The following is a 23,409-nucleotide window of genomic DNA, read 5'->3' as shown; positions in this document are numbered from 1 at the left end:
GTTAGTTAATGCAAATGATTAACAAGATTAATAAATGATGTAAAAGTACTGTAATTTTGACTTAATGTTGGTTAATGTTATTTACTGCTAAACGTATTAAATCTTATTGTAAAGTGTAACAACAAAACTGTTACTCCTAAGGTCTAAAAGCTAGTTAGAATTCACAGTATATTTGATGATGCACAAGAAGCACTTCAAGAGTTGCCCCCCTCGATGATGCAAGGGGGACTTTGCCAAAAAAAAAAAAAAAAAGAGAACCAATTCATAAGTTTAATTACTAAGCAAAAATAGACAAAATAGACAAAAAAAATACCAATCATGAAATATGACAGATAAGAGCTCAATGACAATATCATGGGTATTCAACAGGGCAGGTTTTTTTTTTTTCATGCAAACTCTTCACTTCAGAAACCGGGAGTATCAGATACTTGTGAAATATTTTCTTATATAATATGATCTATGACAAATGTGTTTTTTTTTTTTATTGCAATGGCACTCTGCATGCAACTGCAAGATTCTCACGAGAGGTAACGGATAAACGAAAAGCAAAGATGGTCATTTCCATAGGTAATTGATACTTAATAAAAAGTCATACAAAACTCTATGAAGGCAATTACTCCTTATAAACAGGTTTATATGCTTTCCTCAAATTACATTCAGAAAGCTACAAAATTATACTAAACCAGGTAATGAGCAAGGCTTTAGTGCATGGACAAAATAACATCTATACCATGCTCTATAGGTAAATAGCATGTTTTCAAGTGCTACTGTACATTTCTTATCACTAACAAAGCGCGTTTACTCTTTAGGTGTAAAAAAAATCCTTCATACGACCCACATTTAAGTAACTCCTAAATTGGGGAAGTGTGTTTATCCTTAAACTGACAAACTACAATCTCATCTTTTTCAAACCTTATTTGTTGTAAAAACCACAACTACACTGAAGTGCTAGGGCTAACTTACCCCTCACTGTGTCACTGAAGCCTTTAGTTCATAACTAACTACAGTAATTGTTTTAGGTGTGATGACTTCATTACGGTTACAGACTACAGTACATATTTAGGATGTGCAGGCACATTCAACTGTAAAACTAAAATGTTTTAGTGCAGCAGGCTGGTTGAACTAAGCACAATGCAAAAAAAAAAAAATGTATATATAGTGCAGTTCAAATGTTATGGTCTCCAAATGATTACCATGGGCGTTAAATATGAGCAGAGGCACATAAACACAGCCCATCAGGTGTCCTGGAAATGGCAGGTAAATACTGGTACCAAAGAAAAACTGACATTTGGCGGATAGACATTTTGTAAAGCACATATTCTGAAAAAGTGAAGAGTTCTTAAAAACTATTGAAAAAGGTCACCATATCCTACAGCACTGAGCCACTTCACTTTCACGGCACGTAGATACTACAGGTAGCTACGATTTGAGAAATTCCACATCCTACAACTGAAAAAGAAAAAAAGAAAAAGCAATTGTAAGGTGCATTGTGATGAACTGCTCTGCAGGCAAACATACTAGAACATACATTGTGCTCATTCTACCTCAATGCGAATCTGATTACCTTGCAGCAGGATCAAATACTGATCAAATTCGTTGACAATATGCAAAAATACAAACTGTTTTCAAAATAGATTTCAGAAAATCATTGACTGTAGATTTTGTTTTTGTCTGGCACTGCATGAGCTAAGACATTGTGCACACATCAATTGTCTTCCTCTTTTCGTAGATCACTCAAATCCGCTGTAAGTTTCAAAGATATCTGGGGAAAGCCAATGACGATTGCAATTGACTACATGTGTCATTCTGATTGATGGATTCTGGGCTTTAGTTCTCAGATGAATTTCCTTTGATCATTGTTTTTTGGCAAATCATGAACAACTGCAGTACTGGCTCCTTTACTTGGCCTCGGTTGGCATTTTGCACATTACAAGTATCTGTTTCAAAGCCTTTTGCACATCTTCATCCATCTGGCCCTAAAAGGAAAGTTTTCAGAGATTAAAAGTGATATTCTGAACAGTGAGAAAAATAATTCCATAAAATAATACACTATATATGTGGGAATAAATACAATAGGATTAAATAAATACATAAAATAATGTTATATTTTTGTAACAGTGGTTGACATTGCATTATCTTGTACACACTGTAACAAAAAACTAATCGGAAATCAATACAGACCTGGACAGCGTAAAGAAGGTGCATCCGGTAGACTGAGACAATTTCATGATGGTGTTTCTTGGACTCCTACAGCACAAAAAAGCAAATACTGAGTTTGCTACTCCCCAAAAAATATTAAGCAGCTCAACTGTTTTCAACATTGATAATAACAACTGTTTCTTGAGCACCATCAACATGTTTGAATGAAAGGCTCACATGACCTGCTAAAATTGTCTTAAGTTGTAATGATATTTTATAATAATACAGTTTTACTGTATTTTTGATCAGATAAATGCAGCATTGGTGAGCATGCGAAACTACCGACCCCGAACTTTTGAACCGTTGAGTTACTATCGTTCCTATAATAAAACAGAACATTAGATTCCTTGCTAATTTAGGGCAGAACAAGCTTAGTAACATACAGAAAGCTGATATTGCAGTTGTTTGATCTGCTGCTGGAGCGAGTCCACCTGCTGGCTCTGTTGTCTCTTAGGGGTGCTAGTGGTGTACGACAGCTGTGACAGGCTGTTCAGGGCATCCTTCAACTTCATGATTTCCTTTGAGAGCTCGTCAATCTGTTGATAATAAACAAACATGACACATTAGGTTTTATTATGACACATCTGCATCAATTTAGACTGTGTGTGAGAGAATCAGCACCTTTTTATTCTTCTCCCTCTCTGAGATAACATGGTTCTCAACCTGCTTCTTCAGCTGGACAATGATGTCCTGAGCCTCCTTGTACCTGGTATTCAATGCACTGCACTCTTGCTCCCTGCAAACCGCCAGCTCCTGCGCCGCTTCTCTCTCATTCCTGCCGTCCCTCACCTCCTGCCAAGCAGCGGTCACCTCTAAGGCCATCTCATCCTGTTTCCTGAGAGCATCCTTCAGTAGGTGGTTCAGGTGACTTATCTCACCCTCCAGTGTCTCCCTCATCTGCTCATATTCCTGCCGGGATAATGAATCATCTGGAGTTACATCCTTCTCAACTGTCAGTCTGTTCTGCAAAGCGTCCACCTGCAAGGTCTTCTGGGCAAGCTGCTCTTTAAGAACTTCAACTTCCAACTCTAGGTTCTTGATAGCGTTCCCCAAGGATGCCACGACCTGTGTGTGGTCTGCAATGGCTACAGACGATTGAGCTTGGTTTTCGGCATCTTGTTTAACTTGCTCTATTTCTTTTAGCGCCGCTTGATGCTTAGCCTCAGTGTCCTTCATAATGTTCTGCATGTCCTTCATCTTAAACGTCAGCTCTTGAATTCTCTGCTCATGCTCCTCGTTGGTAACACAGACCACGTCTACCTTGTCCTTAGGCTCTGATTCTTTGGCCAGCAGCTGGTTGCGGGCAGCGCCGAGCTCGCTTTTGGCCTCGCTGTACGATTTTGAGAGCTCCAAAAGCCGCCGCTGCAGCCCATCGATAACCTCGCCAAGCTCTGCCTTCATCTCCTCAAAGTCTTTGGCAGCAGCCTCCACTGGTACAGTGCCACGAAGGGCCTCCTGGAGCATCTTGATCTCTTCTTGAGACTCTTTGTACTTCTCAATCAGCAGCGTCTTCTCCTGGTTGATGTTCTCCACTAAAACGTTGTAGGTGTTCTTTAGTTCTTGGCGCTCAACTTCAGATAGGCTGACACTTTTGAGCTGAGCCTGAAGATCCCTTATCAAACAACTATCTTGCTTTTGCTCCTCCTGTGACCTGGCCAACTTTCCCTTCAGTTCTTTGACCTCCTGCTCCAGGCAGCTTTTCAAATACTGAAACTTCTGCACCACATTGTCTTCTTGTGGACTCACAGAATCTCCCCTCAGCTGTAACTCTTGCAAAGATTCTTGGTATTTTTGAGTATCTTCATCCATGCTTTTAGACGCAACTTCAATTTTCTCAAAGCCCGTGTTTATTCTCGCCTGAAGGGAGTGGTTTTCCATTCTGGACTCCAGAAGTTTAGCCTGCAGATTCTCCAGCGCATCCCGTAGCAGTCTGATTTCTTTATCTGTACTCAACCTCACATCCTCCTCCATATCATGTTTGATTGAGGAACTGCTAATGTCCAGACCAGACATCTCTGAAAGATCCTCTTCATCCGTGTGGATGTGCACGTCGCTGGAGAGCTCAAAATCAGCACGGGTAGAGTGGTATGAGGCATTGGATTCGATGCTGTTTGGACGGGAATTTCCATGGCCTTCCTCTCCTTGAGGAGCTGGACGTTTCTGTTCGGTGAGAAAAGATAAATGTTCTTGAAAATCAAGATAATGACTTGCAATGCACATCTTTATTTCCATATAAATACAGGCAGTACTAATAATATGAATACAGGCAGTACTGAACCAAACTCAGGCCACTGACTGTTTGACATGGCAATACATTGCAATACTTGTTTGTCATGGCAATACTTAATAAATAAAAAACTTTTTTTTACAGTAAGTTACCTTTATTATTTGGGCAAGCTGCTGGTTTTCCAGGGAGAGAGAAGCTATCTTTGCTTGTAGGGCTGCAATCAGCGACAAATTTGCATTTTCAGACTGGTCCATCTGTTTCAAAAGAGGAGGACATCGAGAGATCATTTTACAATATCCTTTTTATTGGGCTTTAGATATCAAAATCTCACTTGAGACCAAAAAAAAAAAACTGATCCCCTGCGATCCGTCACTATAATAAGAGAAGTCTTGCGGGCCACCACAAAATTTCCATAACATAAGAGGCTGTTTTGAAGAACACCATTACTGAACAAAAAACACAGTGTCTCTGGATTTGGAGGTTTTCAATCCTTTCTCAAGACTCTGTAAGGTCACGTAAAAAAGACCCCTGGGTTTGCGTCACAAGTCGAAATTCAAACAGAATGCACAAACTTAAACAAAACTCATCCGCAAGTTTGAGGCCAAGACTGGTGGCATGGATGAGAAGTCTGCTTTTGTGTCCCCTAAAGCAAGGTCCTTCACCTGGCCAGGGCCAGTAAAAATGCAGCTGTTAAAATGGGTTCCAGAGAGCAAAAGTGGCTGAAGATCAAAGCAGCTGCCACATGAAGGAATATTAAAGGGCTGTGCGGTACTCGCCTTGGGCTCAGTCTGCTCCACAATCTGCTTCAGATCTTCAATGGTCTCAAGCAGCATGCTCTTTTCCTCATGCAATTTCTCAATCTCATCCTTCAGTACATTACTTTTCAGCTCCTCCTCCTCAACAAACAGGAAGGGAAGAACTCCAAGTTAATCAGGTCATTAAGTAATGAACAAAATATAACCGTAACATGTCTATGGATTAGGTATCTAACACAGCAGAGTTTACGCTAGAAAAAAAAATGGTGCTGGTCAAAGTGACCAGCAGAGGTTTCTTTTTACGGACATTTTGATGATATGCCGGTCAAATATCGCCTCTTAATTAGTCAAGTTGAGGAAAACTGGAGGCAGGCTATGTAACTTAAAAAATGAAATAATCAGGCCATATACAATGCAACATGGTATTATTAGTCTAACTTTCAAATAAAAAACAAAACAAAAAAAAAACCATCCGATCGGCGTTAATCAACACCAATTGTTTTTTACAATGATTTCACACACATTCACCTTTTGAAACGTTGAGACACAGATGTACCTAATTAGAGACCATTTATATAGAGACACGACACTTCCTCAATCCTTAATACAAATGTATAGGGAAAACCCGTAACACCAAAGATGGCGGTTCTATGCACATGTCCCGCCCCTTCCGCTGGACAGCCAATCGTCTGCTTTTAACAGTCAAGCTGGGAAACATTTAAGCCTATCGTCTGGTTCCACCGACGAATGCGTAAGTACAGAGTCAGTGTTTACAAGTTGAACGCATAGGTTGAACGTGCAAACTTACTCAAACGCCATTTACAAAAAAGGAATTAAAAGGTAAAACAACGATGTCGGACGATTTTGATTCTGTACTTCCGGCTACGTCGCCCGTGACCTTTTGAACGTAATTACGTATTACGTGACGTTACAAACGCGCCTCACAGAATAGAGCAAGGCTAGCATTTGTCCTTAGAAAAGTTACATTTTTGGAATAAGTTTTGAAATAACCGATCGTTTCGCATGATAAGACCCTTATTCATCGTCTGGTGTCGTTTAAAGACATTTGAAGCTGCATCTGAAACTGTTATTAACTGTCTTTTCGACCTTGTACTGTCTGGTTCCCATGCAAGTCCATTATATGGAGAAAAAATGTTTTCATCAAAAACCTTAATTTCTTTTCGACTGAGGAAAGAAAGACATGGACATCTTGAATGACATGGGGGTGAGTAAATTATCAGCAAAAGTTTTTTCAAAAGTGAACTAATCCTTTAAGCGATTTGAACATTTTCTTTTCGTCAAAAACCGAGCAAAAAACAACACTCGGAGATGTTTCTCCGCCGGCCGCCGCTCTGCATACGTCATCTCCTTCATCGCTCTGATTGGTTTTAGGTCTACCTGTGACGTCCGTTGGTGACGCCCCTCTGGAAATGATTTGTCTATGACGCTTTGCCAGACCATAACTCAGTTACAACTGAGAATGGTCTGGTTTTAACCAGGCTAGAGATGTTCCTGATTCACCATCATCCGTCGCGTCTGGCCTCTGAAAAAAGCTTTTAAGGCTAGCCTGCCTAGGCCTGGCCATATTTAAAATGTCTCACTCAACCGTTCATTGTTTAGGTCTATATTACAGCCGTTTTAGGCGTGTGCTTTATTTGAAATGCAGCATGCGATGTAGTTTAATAACTTTCAAATGGTACAGCCTGTTCCTTTATAACATAGCCAAAAGTCGGTGTATTTTTGCTTTATATATTTTAGGCTTATTCTCAAATTCATATTGTGTTAGGGGGAATTTTAATCAGACAATTTGACCGGAGAGATTTAATTTTGTCGGACATTTAGTTTTTTTCCCGGTCAATGTCCAGTAATTGCTGGACAACGGTAGTTAGTTAAACTATTTTTTTACTAGTTACAAAATTAATTTTTAGGATATTTTTATTTTTTATTGTTAACAATATTATAATAAATAATAAGGCATAAATGATTACAATCAATATTATAATATTTTCTCGATATACATACTTTATATATTTTATTCAAACTAATACCCCTTAATGCTCGTTCCATATTTTACCTTGTAATTGAATCTTTTGGATGAATCACTTTTGCTGGACAAAGGAGTATCAGTTGGTGTAAAATAAGGTGGTGAGATGATACCAGCCGACTGAAAAATAAGACAAAGGCGAGCGTAAAAGTGAGGCAGTGAGAGCCAATATGGATACAGAAAAATTTGTTATCAGATGAATATTCAGAAGTAATTGCATAAAGAATTGCATCTAAAGCTTTTAGAAAGTGCAGAGATCATTACCGATTACAGATTCAGCACTGTGTGTCTTTACCTGGATTGGGCTAATGGGAGGAGGAGGTGCTTTTCTCTTTTTGGGAGTGGAGCTTCTGTCCTCATTTAACTTTTGACCATGCTGAGATTGTGTGCGTGATAAGAAGAGTGGCAAAAAGAGAGACAGAGAGAGAGAGAGACGAAGTAAAGTGTTTAAGTGGTTAGTGAAATAAACACTGCACACTTAGTTTGGGAAAAGAAGACTATCACTACAGGGTGAGGCAAATGCCAGTGCAGGTTTCTAAAAGTGCATTGTGGAAATGTTTGTTAAATGTAAAAATAAAGGAATATTCAATTAAAACTCCAGGCTTGAGGCTGACAGTTAAAATGTGAATTTAAATTGTCTATGGAGCAATTTTGCAGGTTCTGTAAATCAAAAAATTAGGAAAACCATTAAAGTCTGAGGGGACGAAAAGTAATGAAATGGAAATGAACTTGCTTACCTGAGGGGTTCTCACTGAATTCTTATCTGCTCATGCAAAGACACAGGAGGGGAAAACATGGAGTGTGGTTATGAGGGGAACATGAAAATGGCATGACATTGCCTGGTGCTAACATTAGTTATTCTGTCTTAATCTTTCCTTTTTTTAATTATTTCGCAATCAGATCTGAGAAATTTTGCAAAAAGTTGGATGTGTGAAATCATGAGGTCTAAAAAAAGAAAAAAAAATACCACTAGATGGCAATGTTGAGCCAACAAGCTGCGTGTAATTGAGGACAGAAAAAAAAAAAAAACACAATTTAATATTTAAGGAAATGACACATGCACAAATATTCGGATCAATTATTTATAGCAAATACTGCAATATTCCCCCCCAAAAATTGTCAATTTTGATTTCATGGTGACTTTAAGCATCATGGAGAGGATTATGACCATTGGTATTTTAATCAAAGCTAAATTGTTTAAATTGGCATCACACTGATATTCACTTTTAAAATGACCTGATTCCGACTGCTGTCTGTGGAGGGCATTGTTGAGAATGGTTCGGACCTCGCTGTTGCCAGACAGTTTGGCGTAATGGAGCGCGTCGTGGCCGAGCGAGTCCACCATGAGCAGGTCAGCTCCCCTCTGCACCAAAATCTCGACAGCGGCCGGACAGCTGCTCTCACTGGCCAACATCACTGCGGTTCTGAATGGATAACAGATGTTTTTTTCATTGATAGCAAGTACACATTAAATTGATCAAAAGCGACAGTAAATGCATTTAAAGCAAAGACAAAAGATTTCTATTTCACATAAAAATGAAAGAAATTCTGTTCTTTTGGAAATTCCATTCATCAAAGAATCCTGAAAAAAATGTAAGAAATGTTTCTTGAGCACCAATGCAGCTTATTAGAATGATTTCTGACAGACTCTGAAAGACTAACGAGTAATGGCTGCTGAAAATTCAGCTTTGCCATCACAGAAATATTTTTCAGCCTTGGTGACCATAAAATGCTTACCAAAACAAAACAAAAATCATATTGATCCCAAACTTTTGAACGATAGCGTGGTCCGTCTAAAAATAGATTATGTTATGCACAGTTAGCATTCCAATTTAGTTTACTCAGCTAACTTGATATGATAGCAGGGCGGAATGTTTAAATTGAAAAACTTTACTTTTTGGCGGTCTCAAAATTGTGACTGATAACCAGAAACATACCTGCCATTTTTGTCTCTAGCATTGATGTCAGCACCCCAGTCCAATAAGCTCAGGCAAACCTCTGCGTGTGCATGTCTAGCTGACAAAAGCAGGGGCGTTAAGCCGTCCTAAATGGAAAAGGAGCTTTAAATCAACATAATTTTCCTTCAAATACCATCCTCTGCATGTTAAGAGGCTACGTTATAGGAATAGATAGTACATTAGACACAACAGGCAACAGCGAGACAGTGAAGACACTGAATTATCGTCAAAATGTAATAGAGCTTTAGACATCTAATATCAACAGAAGTAAAACCTGATGCATTCAAATCAACATGATATTAAAGTATAGGTGAACTTCCCCCTTCTTTTTTTAATATCCTTGGGCAAACAATCTTCTCAAAGAGTTCACCACCTCCTGCAAGCGACCCCAGAGGTCACAGGGGGTTCGGCTAATTATTCCAGAGCGAGAGAACCTGACACCTCATCAAAAGCACATTTAGGATGACGAGGCTGAATTTGAGCTGCAACCTGAAAATTACACCACAACTCTGTACAGCACTTCAATGCATTTAGGCTTTCTCATTTAAAACTACTAAAACTACAAAAACAACAAAAAAAAGAGGCTGTGGATGCAAAACATTGTGAACTATACAGTAGTGTTTTCAGTTCTGCTGACATTATGGTATATTTGAATTATTTATAGAGAAAAGCACCAAAGTTGTATTTTTTTTCTTCAGGAAGGAAGAAGTGCAGATCTAGACTTTCTGTGGGAGCTCACAACATGGTGCAGTTTTTCCCTGGGAAGTGTGAGGAAACTGAGACTGTGTTGATGCTAATTTATGGTACAGACACAACCTTTATGCATAAGATCCTAAAGGGACAATGTGTACTTTTTAATGTATTTTATTATTTAAAATCTATATTTTTATTCAGAAATATGTCCTCAATGGTGTACAAATACCTCTGCCAATTATCTGAGTTTCCTCGTGAACAAAGAATTTATCATCTTTGTATACATGGGACAGGTAGGTTTACGGAGGCTTCCATGTAGTTCCGCCATCTTGAAAAACTACAACAGCAGAGAGGGACAAAAAGTACTAGGCCAACACGTTTCTACAACGCACTTTCGTAACTGAAAGCAGCAGAAACGGAGGAGCAGAGCAGTGAGAGGCGAGTTTTCCTCGGCAAGTTTAAAAGGCTGCATTGCAAATCCTCATCGCCGGAAAAGTCCAAAATAGATCATAAAAGGAAACGTGACAGGAGATTACAAAAAATACGAGTTAATATCGGGAGAGCTTTTTCCAGGTGGATATAGCTAATGGAGGAGAAAGATTTCAAAAGAGACGCTGTCCTTCTCTCCTCTCGACAGGTAAGTCAATGTTACATTCTTAATTACAAGCTTTTTTTCATTGTTTGGTTGTGTACTTTATTTTATAGACAGATGAACATTAATAGATAAAAGTTGATGATAATATCTAACAATGCACATGTGTTCTTCATAAAATATAACGAATAAAGAAGGCATAACTACTTATTACAGTAGTTAATGTTTTTCACAGTCAGTAATTCATACTGGAACATTCGTTTGTTCGTTGTGTTTGTTTGAAATAGCAAACCTGTTCACCTGAAGGAATACTTGAAGTGCTACTAGAAGACGTCATAGCTTTTTGGTACATAATGGCAACCGTAGAAGCAACACGCATTTGAAAAAGCGAGGCGCTGGTGAGCACAATTTGTTTGAATGCAAAAACACATTTTCGCTGCTAGATGGGAGAAATTCCTACAGATTGTCCCTTTAAAGAGTAACTAAACCCTAAAACATTTTTTTTTTTTTGTTAATGATCTGTAAGACTGGGGCTTTATTAATGCTGTTCATTGATTCGAGTAATTGTTTTGACATTTGGGAATAAAGTGTTTTAATTGTACAATATATGGTGTAAAAACTTCTGAGTGCTGCCCTCTTCAGGTTGAACAGTGGCTACTGCAGTTGAATTTTCCTATTGGGAGTTGTGGTGTCCTGTGATGTAAGCAGGCACCAGCTAACCACGCCCTTGCCTACAGAGAGACCCGTCTCAGGAGCATGCCCAACCTCCCCCTCTCCCCCCTCCGCTGGGCTCTGCCCACTTTTCGGCATTTTTCAAATATTGCCAGATGTTTTAGATGTTTTTCAATTTGCATCTTAACTGGCAAAAGCTTAGTCATAGCAGTCCAGGAGGTGATTGGAGCTCATATGGCATCAAGCAGAGAAAATTAAATGATTAAATATAATCCTACTGTATGCTCGTGCGGTTTCTTCCATGGCATGCATTGAAGACAAGATTAAATTTAACAAGCTAACATTTAAGACATCTGGAAGGTCAGGAAATATTATAACTACAGTTTATACAAACAGGAACATCTTTACATGCCTAATATATGAGTGATGAAATAATTGTCTATTTTGTTTAGCTATTACACATCCCATCAACATTTTGAACATTCTGGGAGTGACCTTTAAGTCAAATTACATTTTCTAGGCAAATTATGGTGAAAATATAATTGTTCAAAACAATTTCACAAGGCCTTTAAGTTGAGAAAAATAAATTCTCTTCACATAGCAAACCACAACAATCCCAATTAATTAGTTTATAACTGTATTCAGCACTGATAAACAGCAGAAGGCTGCTGTGGAGAAAGTCTGTTTACAACATATACCTCATGGGCATTCACAACTGAGCCAATTATGCAATGGCTGGGTCAGTTTAAAAGAAACATTAGCTTGATTGTAGGAAAATTGATTGATTTGGTTTGTTTACATAATGTCTTAACATAAAACAGGTTGTGAGAAAATATTGTATCTAACAAACCATTGTATAAGGTGTTGCTCAAAGAAAGCCTGTAAATGTCCTCAATATTAATTTCTTCAAGCTAGGAGATCGTAAGCTGTTGCAATCACAAAAGGAAATACGCAAAGAGGTACAACAGCTTGTCACTTCTACAGTACCTTCAAAGGGACATAAAAAAAACTGTGAGACATAAAGATAAAACCTGTGAGACTTTCTTCCCTCTGTGAGAAACAAAACAAGCAAGGCCATTTTTCACACAATGCATTTTGAGGTGATTTTATGCGTCGGTCCCTTTTCATTAAAACCACTGACCAAGTCAGATGAGTTTGCAATGATATGAGCAAGAGTAAATGATAACAAACTGTCATTTTTGGCAACTATACTGTTAAATTGTAAACATTTTTGCAGTGTAAATAAAAAAAATCTGTGCACAAACTGCATGCTATGCTCCTGAGGATATGAGCCTCCCATATGCTGCGAGGAAGAAATAAGAGGGAAATAACCAGGTGAGAGTTTTCTAAATTAGATAGAGTGGCTTTTGCTAAGCTGTAGGTGGATGAAGGATTTCCATCCATTTACCAGCTCAAAGGCAAACTCCAAGATGAGTTTAAAGAAAGAAAAAAAGAAAAAAGGCACACATCACTGGACTCGTTCATTACTAACAGGCTAGTTTTCAAAAAATTAGGCCCAGTGTTTTCTGAGTGGGCATCAAAGCTCAATGATTTGTGCTTGAGGCCAGAATGTTATTGCGACATTATTTGGGCTACGCCAAATCATTTACCAGAGAGAGCAGGTATTTACGAATGTTCAAAGCAATGGGCTGAGTGGGCATGAATGTGCCACGCTTGCCTCAGAGGATGACGACGGTGGATAATCAGTGACCGTGAGCAGAAGCAGCCTCTGATTCCCATTTAGTATTGACTCTCTCGTTCTCCTTTCTGACTGCTGAAGCTCTTTAGTCATGGTTGTTTAAATTTGAGAGCCACAGCTTGGGGGTTCGTTGCCTCCCACACCGGCCCTCTGTCTCTCAGTAATATACAGCTTGAAAAGAGAATAACCGTTCATTTAATTGGAGCTGCATGCTAACATTATGACAAGTGAGATGTGTGAATTAGAAAATAGGTGATAATGTCGCATGGTAGACAAAGGATGTTTATCTAGCAGACAGGCACAGTTAAAGGGTTAGTTCACCCAAAAATGAAAATTCTGTCAGTATTTACTCACCCTCATGTTGTTCCAACCCCGCAAGACCTTCGTTCATCTTCGAACACAAATTAAGATATTTAAGATATTAAGATCGCTCCTGCATACAGTCCATAGGCTTCTTGAGGGACTGGCTCTTGCTGTCCCCGAAAAGTCATTAAAGACATCGTTAAAATAGTCCAAGTGACTACAGGGGCTCAATCTTAAGTTTATCAAACGACGAGAACACTTTTGTGCGCAAAAAAACAACAAAAATAACGACTTTATTTCAACTATTCACTTGCTTCTCCATGAGCCTGCAAGTCAGTTAACGTAGTGTGATTGCGTAGAGCTACGTCACACGTAGGCTCACTATTGGCCGACACTGGTCATGTGTGTGTGATGCGTGTGACGTACAATAACAGAAGCTTACGCTATTAAACTAGTAACCTGACTCGCGCAGAGGGAGAAATAAACGAATAGTTGAAACAAAGTCGTTATTTTTGTTGTTTTTTTGCGCACAAAAGTGTTCTCGTCGTTTGATAAACTTAAGATTGAGCCCCTGTAGTCACTTGGACTATTTTAACGATGTCTTTAATGACTTTGAGGACAGCAAGAGCCAGTCCCTCAAGAAGCCTATGGACTGTATGCAGGAGCGATCTTAATATCTTAAATATCTTAATTTGTGTTCCGAAGATGAACGAAGGTCTTACGGGGTTGGAACAACATGAGGGTGAGTAAATACTGACAGAATTTTCATTTTTGGGTGAACTAACCCTTTAAGTCCAAGTTTATGAAAAATACATGCTTTCGATATATGTAAAAGAAGTTTTGGATATTTTTATGCAAAAGGCAAAAATATGAATTCTGTTCTGGTACATGCAAAATAGATGAAAATATCTAAATTATGCATCTGTTGTCTTGATAAAGCAGCTCATTATAAATCATTAGCCATAGCAGAACTGTTGTGCATCTCTGAGAAACACAGTAAGTACCACGAGAGTGATTAGAGAGCAGGCGGCTCTGTATGGTTTTGAATTGCTCTTGCAGTACTTTGATGTCATACACCAATCGGTCTGTGCAGCGCCAATTCAAGTCAGAGTTTCTTTTCTGATTGAATTAACGTATTGAGCGAATCAATCGAGTGAACCAATGATTCAATGGCCAATTCGTAAAAATAACCAAACCAATAATAAAAACATTGTTTATCCGCACTCTACCATGTCAAGAGGGTGTTAAAGTACAACTCGCGTAAAGTTGATAATTCCATGAATGACTGCATTTGCAGATTTCGAACAGAGATGGCGACAAAGAGGAAAAGCTGCGGACTGCAGATTTACCACAATAATGATTTGAAATAATCTTTGGGGGTAATTTCACAGCCAAATTTGATGTGCGGTTAATTAGATGAATTCATTGGACCATCATGTAATTAATTAGATTTTAAAAATGTAATCGCCTGTCAGCCCTACCTAATACAGGTTGATAGCCGTTGCTACTTTTCCAGCGGTCTCCCCTGACAGAACACCACTATTTGATGTATTATTAGAATGATATGTTTCTCGAGATGCATCAGGGTCGTTCATCCTTCACCACAGTCAGTCTAATCTCTGGGATAATAGCGCTGTGGGTCTTAAAACATAACACTACTATTAAAGGATAACTGTGAATAATTGTGGATTTATATCTTTGTGAATAAATGTGGATTAATTAGAACAGACACTGCTGGGACAGCTCAATCCATTCAATGAATGCTGAATAAGAATAATTTGTATACTTATTAAGGATGCCCAGATAATGTAATGCATATTAATACATTTCCGACACAGAGGAGTAAGGTCAGTGTGATGGGCAATGGATAAAAACCTTGAGTATGAATAGAGTCATCGTTTACAAAAGATATTTTAAAGAAAAAAACATTATGGTTTTGGATGTGCTAATATTTTTCTTCTGTTGTCTAAAGTTTTGAAGCCTTTTTTTCAATTATTTAACACAATATCTAATAGTTTTGTAATAATATTTAAATCCAATGCAATATTTAAATTCTTATTTAGTAGCCCTCAATCGGGTCGAGGGGTCTATATGACCACAATCGACTTTTATTTAATAAAAAAAAGGTTCCCTTCAACTCAGTGTAATAAGATTTTGTGACTTTTCATACATTATCTATCTACACACACAAAAAACTGGGCTTGATTCGGTTGTTCTGAAGGTATGTAAAAAAAATGTTTACACTTCTGGTCTTCGGGGTCAATATGACCCCACATTAAAATAAATGGGAAATGTGAAAAAAAAAAATAAATATATTTTTTTTATGCGTCAAAAAAAAAAATCCGGCATAAATCTGAACATTTTTACACAGAAATGAAGGCCTAGTACTAGAGCATAAATGCAATGTATCATAAAAAAATATTTTATATGCAAGCTAATGGTGTAGTTGAGGAATTGTGTGGTATATGGATACAAAAGTACTTTATATATCCAAAAACACAGGATTAATGAATAGATGAGAAGTAAACAAAAAATGATATATTATTTGTATGATTAAAAATGTATATTTTTTGTACAATTACTCAATCAATTGTTGGGGTCGTATAGCCCCCGAAGCCCAGAAGTGTAAAAAGGAAACGAAGACCATTTGAAGGTTAAAACCAAAACATGCCAGAGATTTTTGTAGTAGTCTGAAAAAAAAAAAAAAAAAAAAAATCCCTTACTACCTGTAAGTACAGATTACAAAAAAGAAAAAAGATACTTTTGTACTGCTAGTCAGCGTTCTTGTCATCAACCAAACAGAAGCTATATAAAAGAAGCACTGAGAGACTCTTGTAGGAACAAAAGAAACTCATTGTAGAATAGAAAGTAAAAAAAACAATTTTGGACAAGCAATCTCCTAGTAACAAGAGACCTCAAGTGTGCCATGGGAATTTAAATCAATGCAGCTGAACACGGATTCAAACCCACAGAGAACAGTCTTTGGGGAGTTGTCCTTGACAATGCAGAGATACACGTAGAGAAAGACAGTCCATTTTCACAGCAGTTAAAATATTCCTTATGAGACTCATACATACCAAGTCCTCAAGATTGACGTGACACTTGTGCTCGCACAGAAGCTGAACTATCGCAGAGTTTCCGCTGGCAGCTAAAGAGAGAACAGATAATAAGAAGCAGTTCTTTATCCCCACAGACACACAAACAAGGGTTTAACAGCATGCCAACAAACTCTTTAAAGAGTAATTACTATGAACACTGCAAGCTTTCCCACAGAGACCAAAACCCGGCTCATAGTGTGCGACGCCACCTATTTCCCAACAAATATTAGCGCCCCATTTAAAAATCACACCCTGTTTCTCAACCAATCACTGCCATTATTCTCAAGCAGCGGACTGGCTTAAATGCAGTTTCTCTGCTTTGTAGTCTGTATGAAACCATGTTTTGCTTAAAACATCCTGCCGGCAGACTTCTGACCTCCAGGTGGCTGCAAGCTCTTTGCTCTTCGAGGCCGATCCCACCCCGGTTAAATCCCTCGCAGATGGCAAAAAGGCTCAATTAACAACAACAAACAATGTCAGTTTTTTTTCCTCACTGTCTTCTATACAGACAGGGGAGCAGGGGAGCAACTTTTTTTTATTTGCTAGGGAGCAATTTTGTCTATCCACAAATAAAAACATGCTTTTCTTTGGGTTTGCCCTCACTACCTGGCAATTTGGAGCAAATAGTCGGCAATGACATGCCATTCTGTGCTTGGGAGTGGAATAAAGGTGCTGTGGGGTTAATGTTGAAAACATTTGCACCAAAAACACTAAGTAAAAAGAAGTGAAAGAAGACAAAATATACTGAAGATTAAGTCTGTTGCTCGTCCTTGAAAGGCTCCTGAGTTGAGCAGTAATAACAGAATAATCTTTAAAACAAGGCAATTTTGCACCTCACCTGCATGATGAAGAGCCATCTTCCCTGAGCTGTCAGGTGCATCCACCACACACTTGGCCTGTAGAATAAATAAATCATATTAGACTATTGCTTCTAACACATTATCTAAAACCACCATGACATGTTCTTCCCAGAAAGCACTGCTAGACACCAATTACAACCTTTCAATCAAAACAGCTATGCTTTTGGGTGCAAGTTAATGATTTGCGCTCCTATTAAACATTTAGCAGCATGTCAGGCCAGTGTTCATGGACGAACAGGCACGAGGCATTTATTTGACAGGCATCATCCGAGAAGAGGTGTAATATATTAAACCTGACTGACTGCAGTAGCCAATCAGACCTAAAAATGTGCCTAATGTGGATGTCTTATGACTGACTGCCAGCTATTAACCCTCAAGTTCCTTCTGCTACTATAATGTAAATGAGATTCCATATGTCCCTCTTAAATCCTTCAATAACTTGTCTTGTATGCCTAGATAAAACTCCAAAGCTTATTTTAATTAGAAAAGGTCAATGACTTGTTTTGTCATTAGAAATGACTAGAAATTCAATCAACAAGAAAGTTTTGTTTTAATTTTCAGGGAACATTTCATCAGACTCATTAGAACATGTTGTGTTTGGGAAGCCAGGCGAAGAGTTTTAGTTTAGGACTTCTGGGTGAAACTAAATTATTTTCTGTTTCACAGGAGGACAATTAATTCAATGATGAACACCTGGAGGGGAATTTATCAATATATTTGATGAATATATAATGCATATATTTGCAAGGCTTTCAACAGTTAAACAACCTCATTCAAAACTTGTAGAACACATTTAAGATAATGTTCACACACCCCTGAAAAGTTTGGGTTGTTGGTGCAATATTTAAAATATATTTGAAAGAAATATGCATGCACACCAATGCTGCATTTATTTGATAAAAAAAATTCAACACGGTGAAATATTATAATTCAAAAGAGCTATTTTAATATTTTGTAAAATGTAATTTTGCAAGCTGAATTTTAAAAATCATTACTCCAGTCTTCAGTGTCACATATTCAGAAATTATTAGAATTTGCGGATTCTGTGCATAAGAAACATTTCTAATTATTTTCACATGTTGCACAATATTTTTGTGGAAACCATGTATATGAAGAGTTCAGATGCAAATGCTGATCACTTTTATCAAGCTCGTATATTCAAGTTCAGTAATTTCACTTAAATGACAATTCATAGGTAATCTTCATTGCCATTTAAGTGAAATGACTGAACGTAAATATACAAGCTTGATAAATATTATCATTCTAGAAGAAAATTTCAAATGGCACTTAGAGGCTTTTGCATCTGAACTCTTCATATATGTTTAGGATTTTGTGATAAGATGAATAAGAAGTTTCATCTTATCCAAAGAACAGCATTTATCAGAAATATAAATATTTAGTCAATTATTGTATATTAAATGTGCTTAATCTTGATTTATTTATTTATGCATACTTGCTAAATAAAAGAATTAAAACGATTGACAGTGTTGGGTCAGCCACTTCAAAATCTCAGGTTACCCCTTGATTTTAGCCGGGTTCTAGGTATCTGAAGGAGATATACTCGATATTCCATATACCAAATATATACTCGAATTAATTAAAAAGTGTACCATCCTAGTAGTAATCAAATATGTTTGTTGTCGTAATGTTGACAGTGGTGCACACAAAGGTAGTAGCTATTCCCTGCTCTGGTGCGGTTCACAAGATTACACTACATGCATACCGCGCCCATGCCCAAATCTTCAAGCGGGGCAAGGCACGGTCGAGCGTATTGTGCCTGGGCATGGCACAAAGTGATCACACTAGTCAAATGAACCAGACTTGGGGTCGAGCGTGCTACAGCAAGGTTCCGATTGCCTAGAGTTTGTACACCCTTAATCCATACTGGCAAAGCCAATTCTGACACCTATTAGTGAACACAGCTGACAGGCCCTGGATATTTCAGATCTGTGCAGCTCAAGTAGAATTACATGGAGTGGAGAATGAATCACCCATGATGATAAAAGAGACGCTAGAGAAGGTGCCTCAGCAGACTGAGGGGAGTCTTGGAACATGCCAACCTGCCCACACACACAAATCCAAACATGCAACACTCTCCAAGCTCACAGAGGGAGGCCGTGGGCTTTGCTAGTTTACGAAACTGCAGGAACAAAATCTGCTCTTTTTGTTTAGCTGGCACACAGCATGCCAAGAGAATGGCTGTTATTCCCATTAGCATCCACTCCATCTCTGTGTATACATCAAAATCTCAGTCTGTAATACACAGTCACTTGAAAATATTACCTGAAGCAACTTTTTGGCACACTCAGGATGGTTGTTTTTGGCAGCAAGGTGTAAAGCAGTAAACCCTGATGTGGAGAGAAGGAAACAAGACTTGTTATTAACATTTTTACAAATGTACACTTCCGTAACATATAAGTAATGCAAGAAAACATGTTGATCTAGTTGTAAACAACCTGAAGCGTCCTGCAGAGAAACATCAGCCCCGTAAGTCAGGATGACAGCAAGGCACTCGCCTTGACCTTGTGTGGCTGCTACATGCAGACTGAGAAAGAAAGGGGGGAAAAGTGTCATTAACACGTCATTTTAGTTGCAGATTAGCCACGCCACTCACACTTGGTCAGTTTTTGTGTCATGTATAACTTGCCTGTAACCTATATGCAGTAAATAGAGGGCTTTTTAATTTAAAAGGTAGGTCAATGGCATGCTCTTTCTATATGCTTGCCCTAGGGCAATTGTAAAGCACTCTAGTGCAAATGAGTGTCACTAGATCAATTCTGTGTAGCAAGTCAGGCACAAACTTCTTTAAAGGGGTCATCGGAAGCAAAATTCTCTTGTATATGGTGGTGATGCATATAAATGTGTATTGCAGGCGTGTGGACACAACCACCATACAATGAAAAAACCCATTCCATCCATATCCCTTAATAAACAGCTTCCATTGAAACCCACTGGTTTGATATCTACAATCTTATTATCAATTGGCTCTCAAGAGGACAAACTTCAGCAAAAACACAAATTAATCTATATGAAATTGATTAAACTCTTCTGGGGGATAAGGATCAAGATGCAATCTCTTTTGGGCAATAATAAAGCTAACAACTAAAGCTATGCAAGATGCCCAGATAATAACTTTGATGATTATGTTACTTGTGATAACATGGTTCTGACCTTTAAATGAACAAACCAAGAACTTTAAATATGACAATTTAAGAACAATAAATAATAATAATCATAATACATTTTATTTAATGTGAGTCGCCGTATAAAAATTCATTAAAAAAAACAATAAACAATCAATCCAGTACAGCAACAGACATTAAATCACATAAAAAACTGCCTAAACAGATACGTTTTAAGTCGAGAAGTTGCGATTACTGAATTCTACAGTAAGAGAGTTAAATGGGGGTTCGAGTGTGTGGCAGAACAAGAGTAAATGCAGAGGCAGATATTACAGTGCAGGAAGAACATGTATATGAAGAAGATCTTGAAGATACGGAGGAGGCAAATTGTTAAGTGCTTTGTAAGTTAAAAGTAAAATTTTAAAACTAAAAACTTCCGTAAAACAAGGGAAATGTGTTGGAAAATGCATGTTTTGGTAATGACTCTAGCTGCAGCGTTTTGTACCAACTGTAATTTATGAAGGGATTTGGAAGGAAGCCAAAAATAAAGCATTACAATAGTCTATTCTTGATGTAACTTGCTTGCACAAGTGTGGCAGTACTCTTGAGTGCAAGGACAAGACGCAGATGATTTATACTGCGAATATGGAAGAATGCACAACGGGTAACACTATTTATGTGAGATTCAAAAGACAGAGTTGTGTCAAGAATGACACCCAAACTTTTAACCTGATTCGACAGAGGAACAGTACCTCTTATCTAAATAACTTGTATTTTTTGAACCAACCAGAAGTATTTTAGAAAATTACTTGAAAACCATTTTTTAAATTCACTTAGGCACTCAAAAACAGCAGAGTAGGGAAACTTTGAAGAAGGTTTAGGAGACAGGTAAAGTAAATGCGACCAAGCACAACCGCTTGGAAATATCACTCTAATGCTCAAATGCTAAAGGTCAGTTCACAAAAAAAACAAAAAAACACTCTTTTTGGTAGAATTAAAGCAACACACACATCATAGTAATTTTGAAACACTGCATTTAAAAGGATGGTTACAAGAGCCAAAGGTAACTTTTTTCTAAAACGAATTCCTTTTTTAATGCCTGTGTGTGAAGGAGTTGTAATCACACATGATCCACTTGTAGGGTTTTGATATTACCTCTGAAGGCCACTATTGCTATTTTTATGTGAAGTCTCCGGGTCGGATTTTCTGCGAAATCCATGGGATATGATATGCATGCGCGCTCCCGAGCCTCTCTCCTTTTATATACAGTCTATGCGACGGCACTGCAGCTGACGACATGAGTCTGAAAACACCCAAAAAACTCCTGCCTCCAACACAACACAGACTCCAAAACAAACTCCACAAAAATAGAAAAAAAACAAAACGTAACAAAAATCTCAGTATCTGCTGAAGCTCGTCAAGCCAAACGTGAATCGAATCGACTTAGGACGAAAACACAGATCAACATCGACAGAGCGCTTGAATTACGCAGAGACCTCCGCTATTTTTATTGTGATAAATTACAAGTTTTCAGATATGCTGAAATAATGGTAAACTGTAATGAAATAGCAAGGTAAACTACAACATACATGAGACATGAAATTAACACAAAATACTGTTCCAGGATAACAAAAACTAGGTGCTTTAGGATGTAACTTATTTTATGAACTAGATCTACTGTCTAACGTCACTCATCACATCTTATACGATCTTACTGTTACACTGAAATGAGCATTAGTTCAGTCAAGCTGATAAAGGTAGCCTATTACTGTAACATTGCAGTGGGAGTTTACATGAGTTTCCAGCATGTTGTGTGATGCATTCTCCGGTGTGTTGAAAGTCTCAGTGTGGCCGTGTACCATGAGTCCTCGCGCTCGTGTTCGAGCACATGCAAGAGCACGAGCGCTCTTGTAAAAAAAAAAAGGTTGCAATCTGAAACATGATAGATAAAGGCCACTAAAAAATCCATACAGCACCTTTAACACTAAAGTGACAATTCTGTCACCATTTTTGTGTTCCACAGAAGAAAGTCAGTCATTCCCCTAGGCTATATGAATTTCTTTTCCCGAACACAAAAGATGATATTTTGAAGAATGTTGGTAAATTTATATTTAATTTGGTTACCCTTGACTTCTATTGTATTGACAAAAAAAATCAAGTCTTATAGATTTGAAAAAACAAAAGATGGGTAATATATGATGACTTAAGTGAACTTAAATATGCTTATTTAAACTGTCTTTAAAAAAAATATGAAAAACTTTCTTGCATACAATTATGGAGCATAATCACATGGTTTCCTTAGGTTTTATTAAAGTCAATTAAAAGTTTAGTCACTCAGCATTCTCCACAAAACAGATTCTGTTTCTTTTAACCCCGAAAGAAGAGATAACATTTGCTGCTGCATTTCTCCCGTGTTTTGTAATTAATATTATCAAGTGTTCTCTCACAGTGCTTTTCAAGGTAAATGACATAGTCACCAGAGCATATGATTACCAAAACACGTTGGACTCATGTCCGACTCCTTTATTATAAGGAAATTATATCTCCATGGCAACTGTGACCGCTTGGAAATACAGCAAGGCTTTGTGTTCTACATGCGCCTCTCTGGCCTGTGAACCCTCTGGAGCGCAAGCACACAAACACAATGGACTTCTCAAATAAGATAAGGATTTATTGTGAGCCTATGAGAAGAACACTTCGGCTCAAGCCGCCCTAACGCAGGACACTACAGACTCATTCAGGTCGGCAGTGTCCGAGTTCATTACTTGCAGAGTGAAGAGAGAAAGCTCATCTCTCTGCATTCTCTGGAGCTAATTCATCCATCTCATCATTCATCACTTGTCTATCTCTGATGTGCTGCTCAAAGGAATGTTGCTATACTTTCTTTATAGCTGATATTTTTTAAGTTTGTGTGTGTTAAAATTACATTTAACTGCATCTAACATTAGAGAGAGTATTCTTCTCATACATTTTATGACACATTCTGCTAGAAAGTATTATAGTCTAGGAAATCTAAGACCGGTGAGAACTTGCTCAGAATATTCTAGCAACCACCTAGCAAACCTAGTCATGGCCAAGTCCAACTAAAAAGGCTTTTATTGGCAAAATCATTCAATATATGGAAAGAGCATTGATCCTTCTTCATAACCTCCACAATTTGCTCTGGGATGCTAGATATCAGCTTCTG

At 38.0% G+C, this 23,409-nt stretch overlaps 1 protein-coding gene across 12 annotated transcripts in view; it reads right to left on the bottom strand.

Moving 5' to 3' along the window:
* Window positions 1-256: 256 nt before the first annotated feature.
* The window catches only part of rai14 (retinoic acid induced 14), a 44,639-nt gene continuing 21,486 nt past the window's right edge, over window positions 257-23,409 (bottom strand). For 4 of the 12 annotated variants that reach the window (XM_089123547.1, XM_039688184.2, XM_039688186.2 and 1 more), the window contains 15 exons: window positions 19,557-19,645; window positions 19,384-19,448; window positions 17,079-17,136; window positions 16,220-16,290; window positions 9,163-9,269; window positions 8,450-8,649; window positions 7,963-7,988; window positions 7,521-7,601; window positions 7,256-7,345; window positions 5,203-5,322; window positions 4,579-4,680; window positions 2,821-4,359; window positions 2,583-2,735; window positions 2,182-2,247; window positions 257-1,976 (listed from right to left, as the gene is read on the bottom strand). In XM_089123547.1, the coding sequence (XP_088979673.1) occupies window positions 1,899-1,976; window positions 2,182-2,247; window positions 2,583-2,735; window positions 2,821-4,359; window positions 4,579-4,680; window positions 5,203-5,322; window positions 7,256-7,345; window positions 7,521-7,601; window positions 7,963-7,988; window positions 8,450-8,649; window positions 9,163-9,269; window positions 16,220-16,290; window positions 17,079-17,136; window positions 19,384-19,448; window positions 19,557-19,645 (2,845 nt within the window). In that variant the 3' untranslated portion in view covers window positions 257-1,898. The remainder of the gene's footprint in view (window positions 1,977-2,181; window positions 2,248-2,582; window positions 2,736-2,820; window positions 4,360-4,578; window positions 4,681-5,202; window positions 5,323-7,255; window positions 7,346-7,520; window positions 7,602-7,962; window positions 7,989-8,449; window positions 8,650-9,162; window positions 9,270-16,219; window positions 16,291-17,078; window positions 17,137-19,383; window positions 19,449-19,556; window positions 19,646-23,409) is intronic. The other 8 variants (XM_089123549.1, XM_039688188.2, XM_089123548.1 and 5 more) reach the window with 7 other exon arrangements.

The sequence above is a fragment of the Pimephales promelas genome, chromosome 19, assembly GCF_988280905.1.
Source record: "Pimephales promelas chromosome 19, fPimPro1.hap1.1, whole genome shotgun sequence".
NCBI classification, from domain to species: domain Eukaryota; kingdom Metazoa; phylum Chordata; class Actinopteri; order Cypriniformes; family Leuciscidae; genus Pimephales; species Pimephales promelas.
Note: the sequence above shows the minus strand (reverse complement) of the source record. Positions and strands in the feature narration are given on the sequence as shown.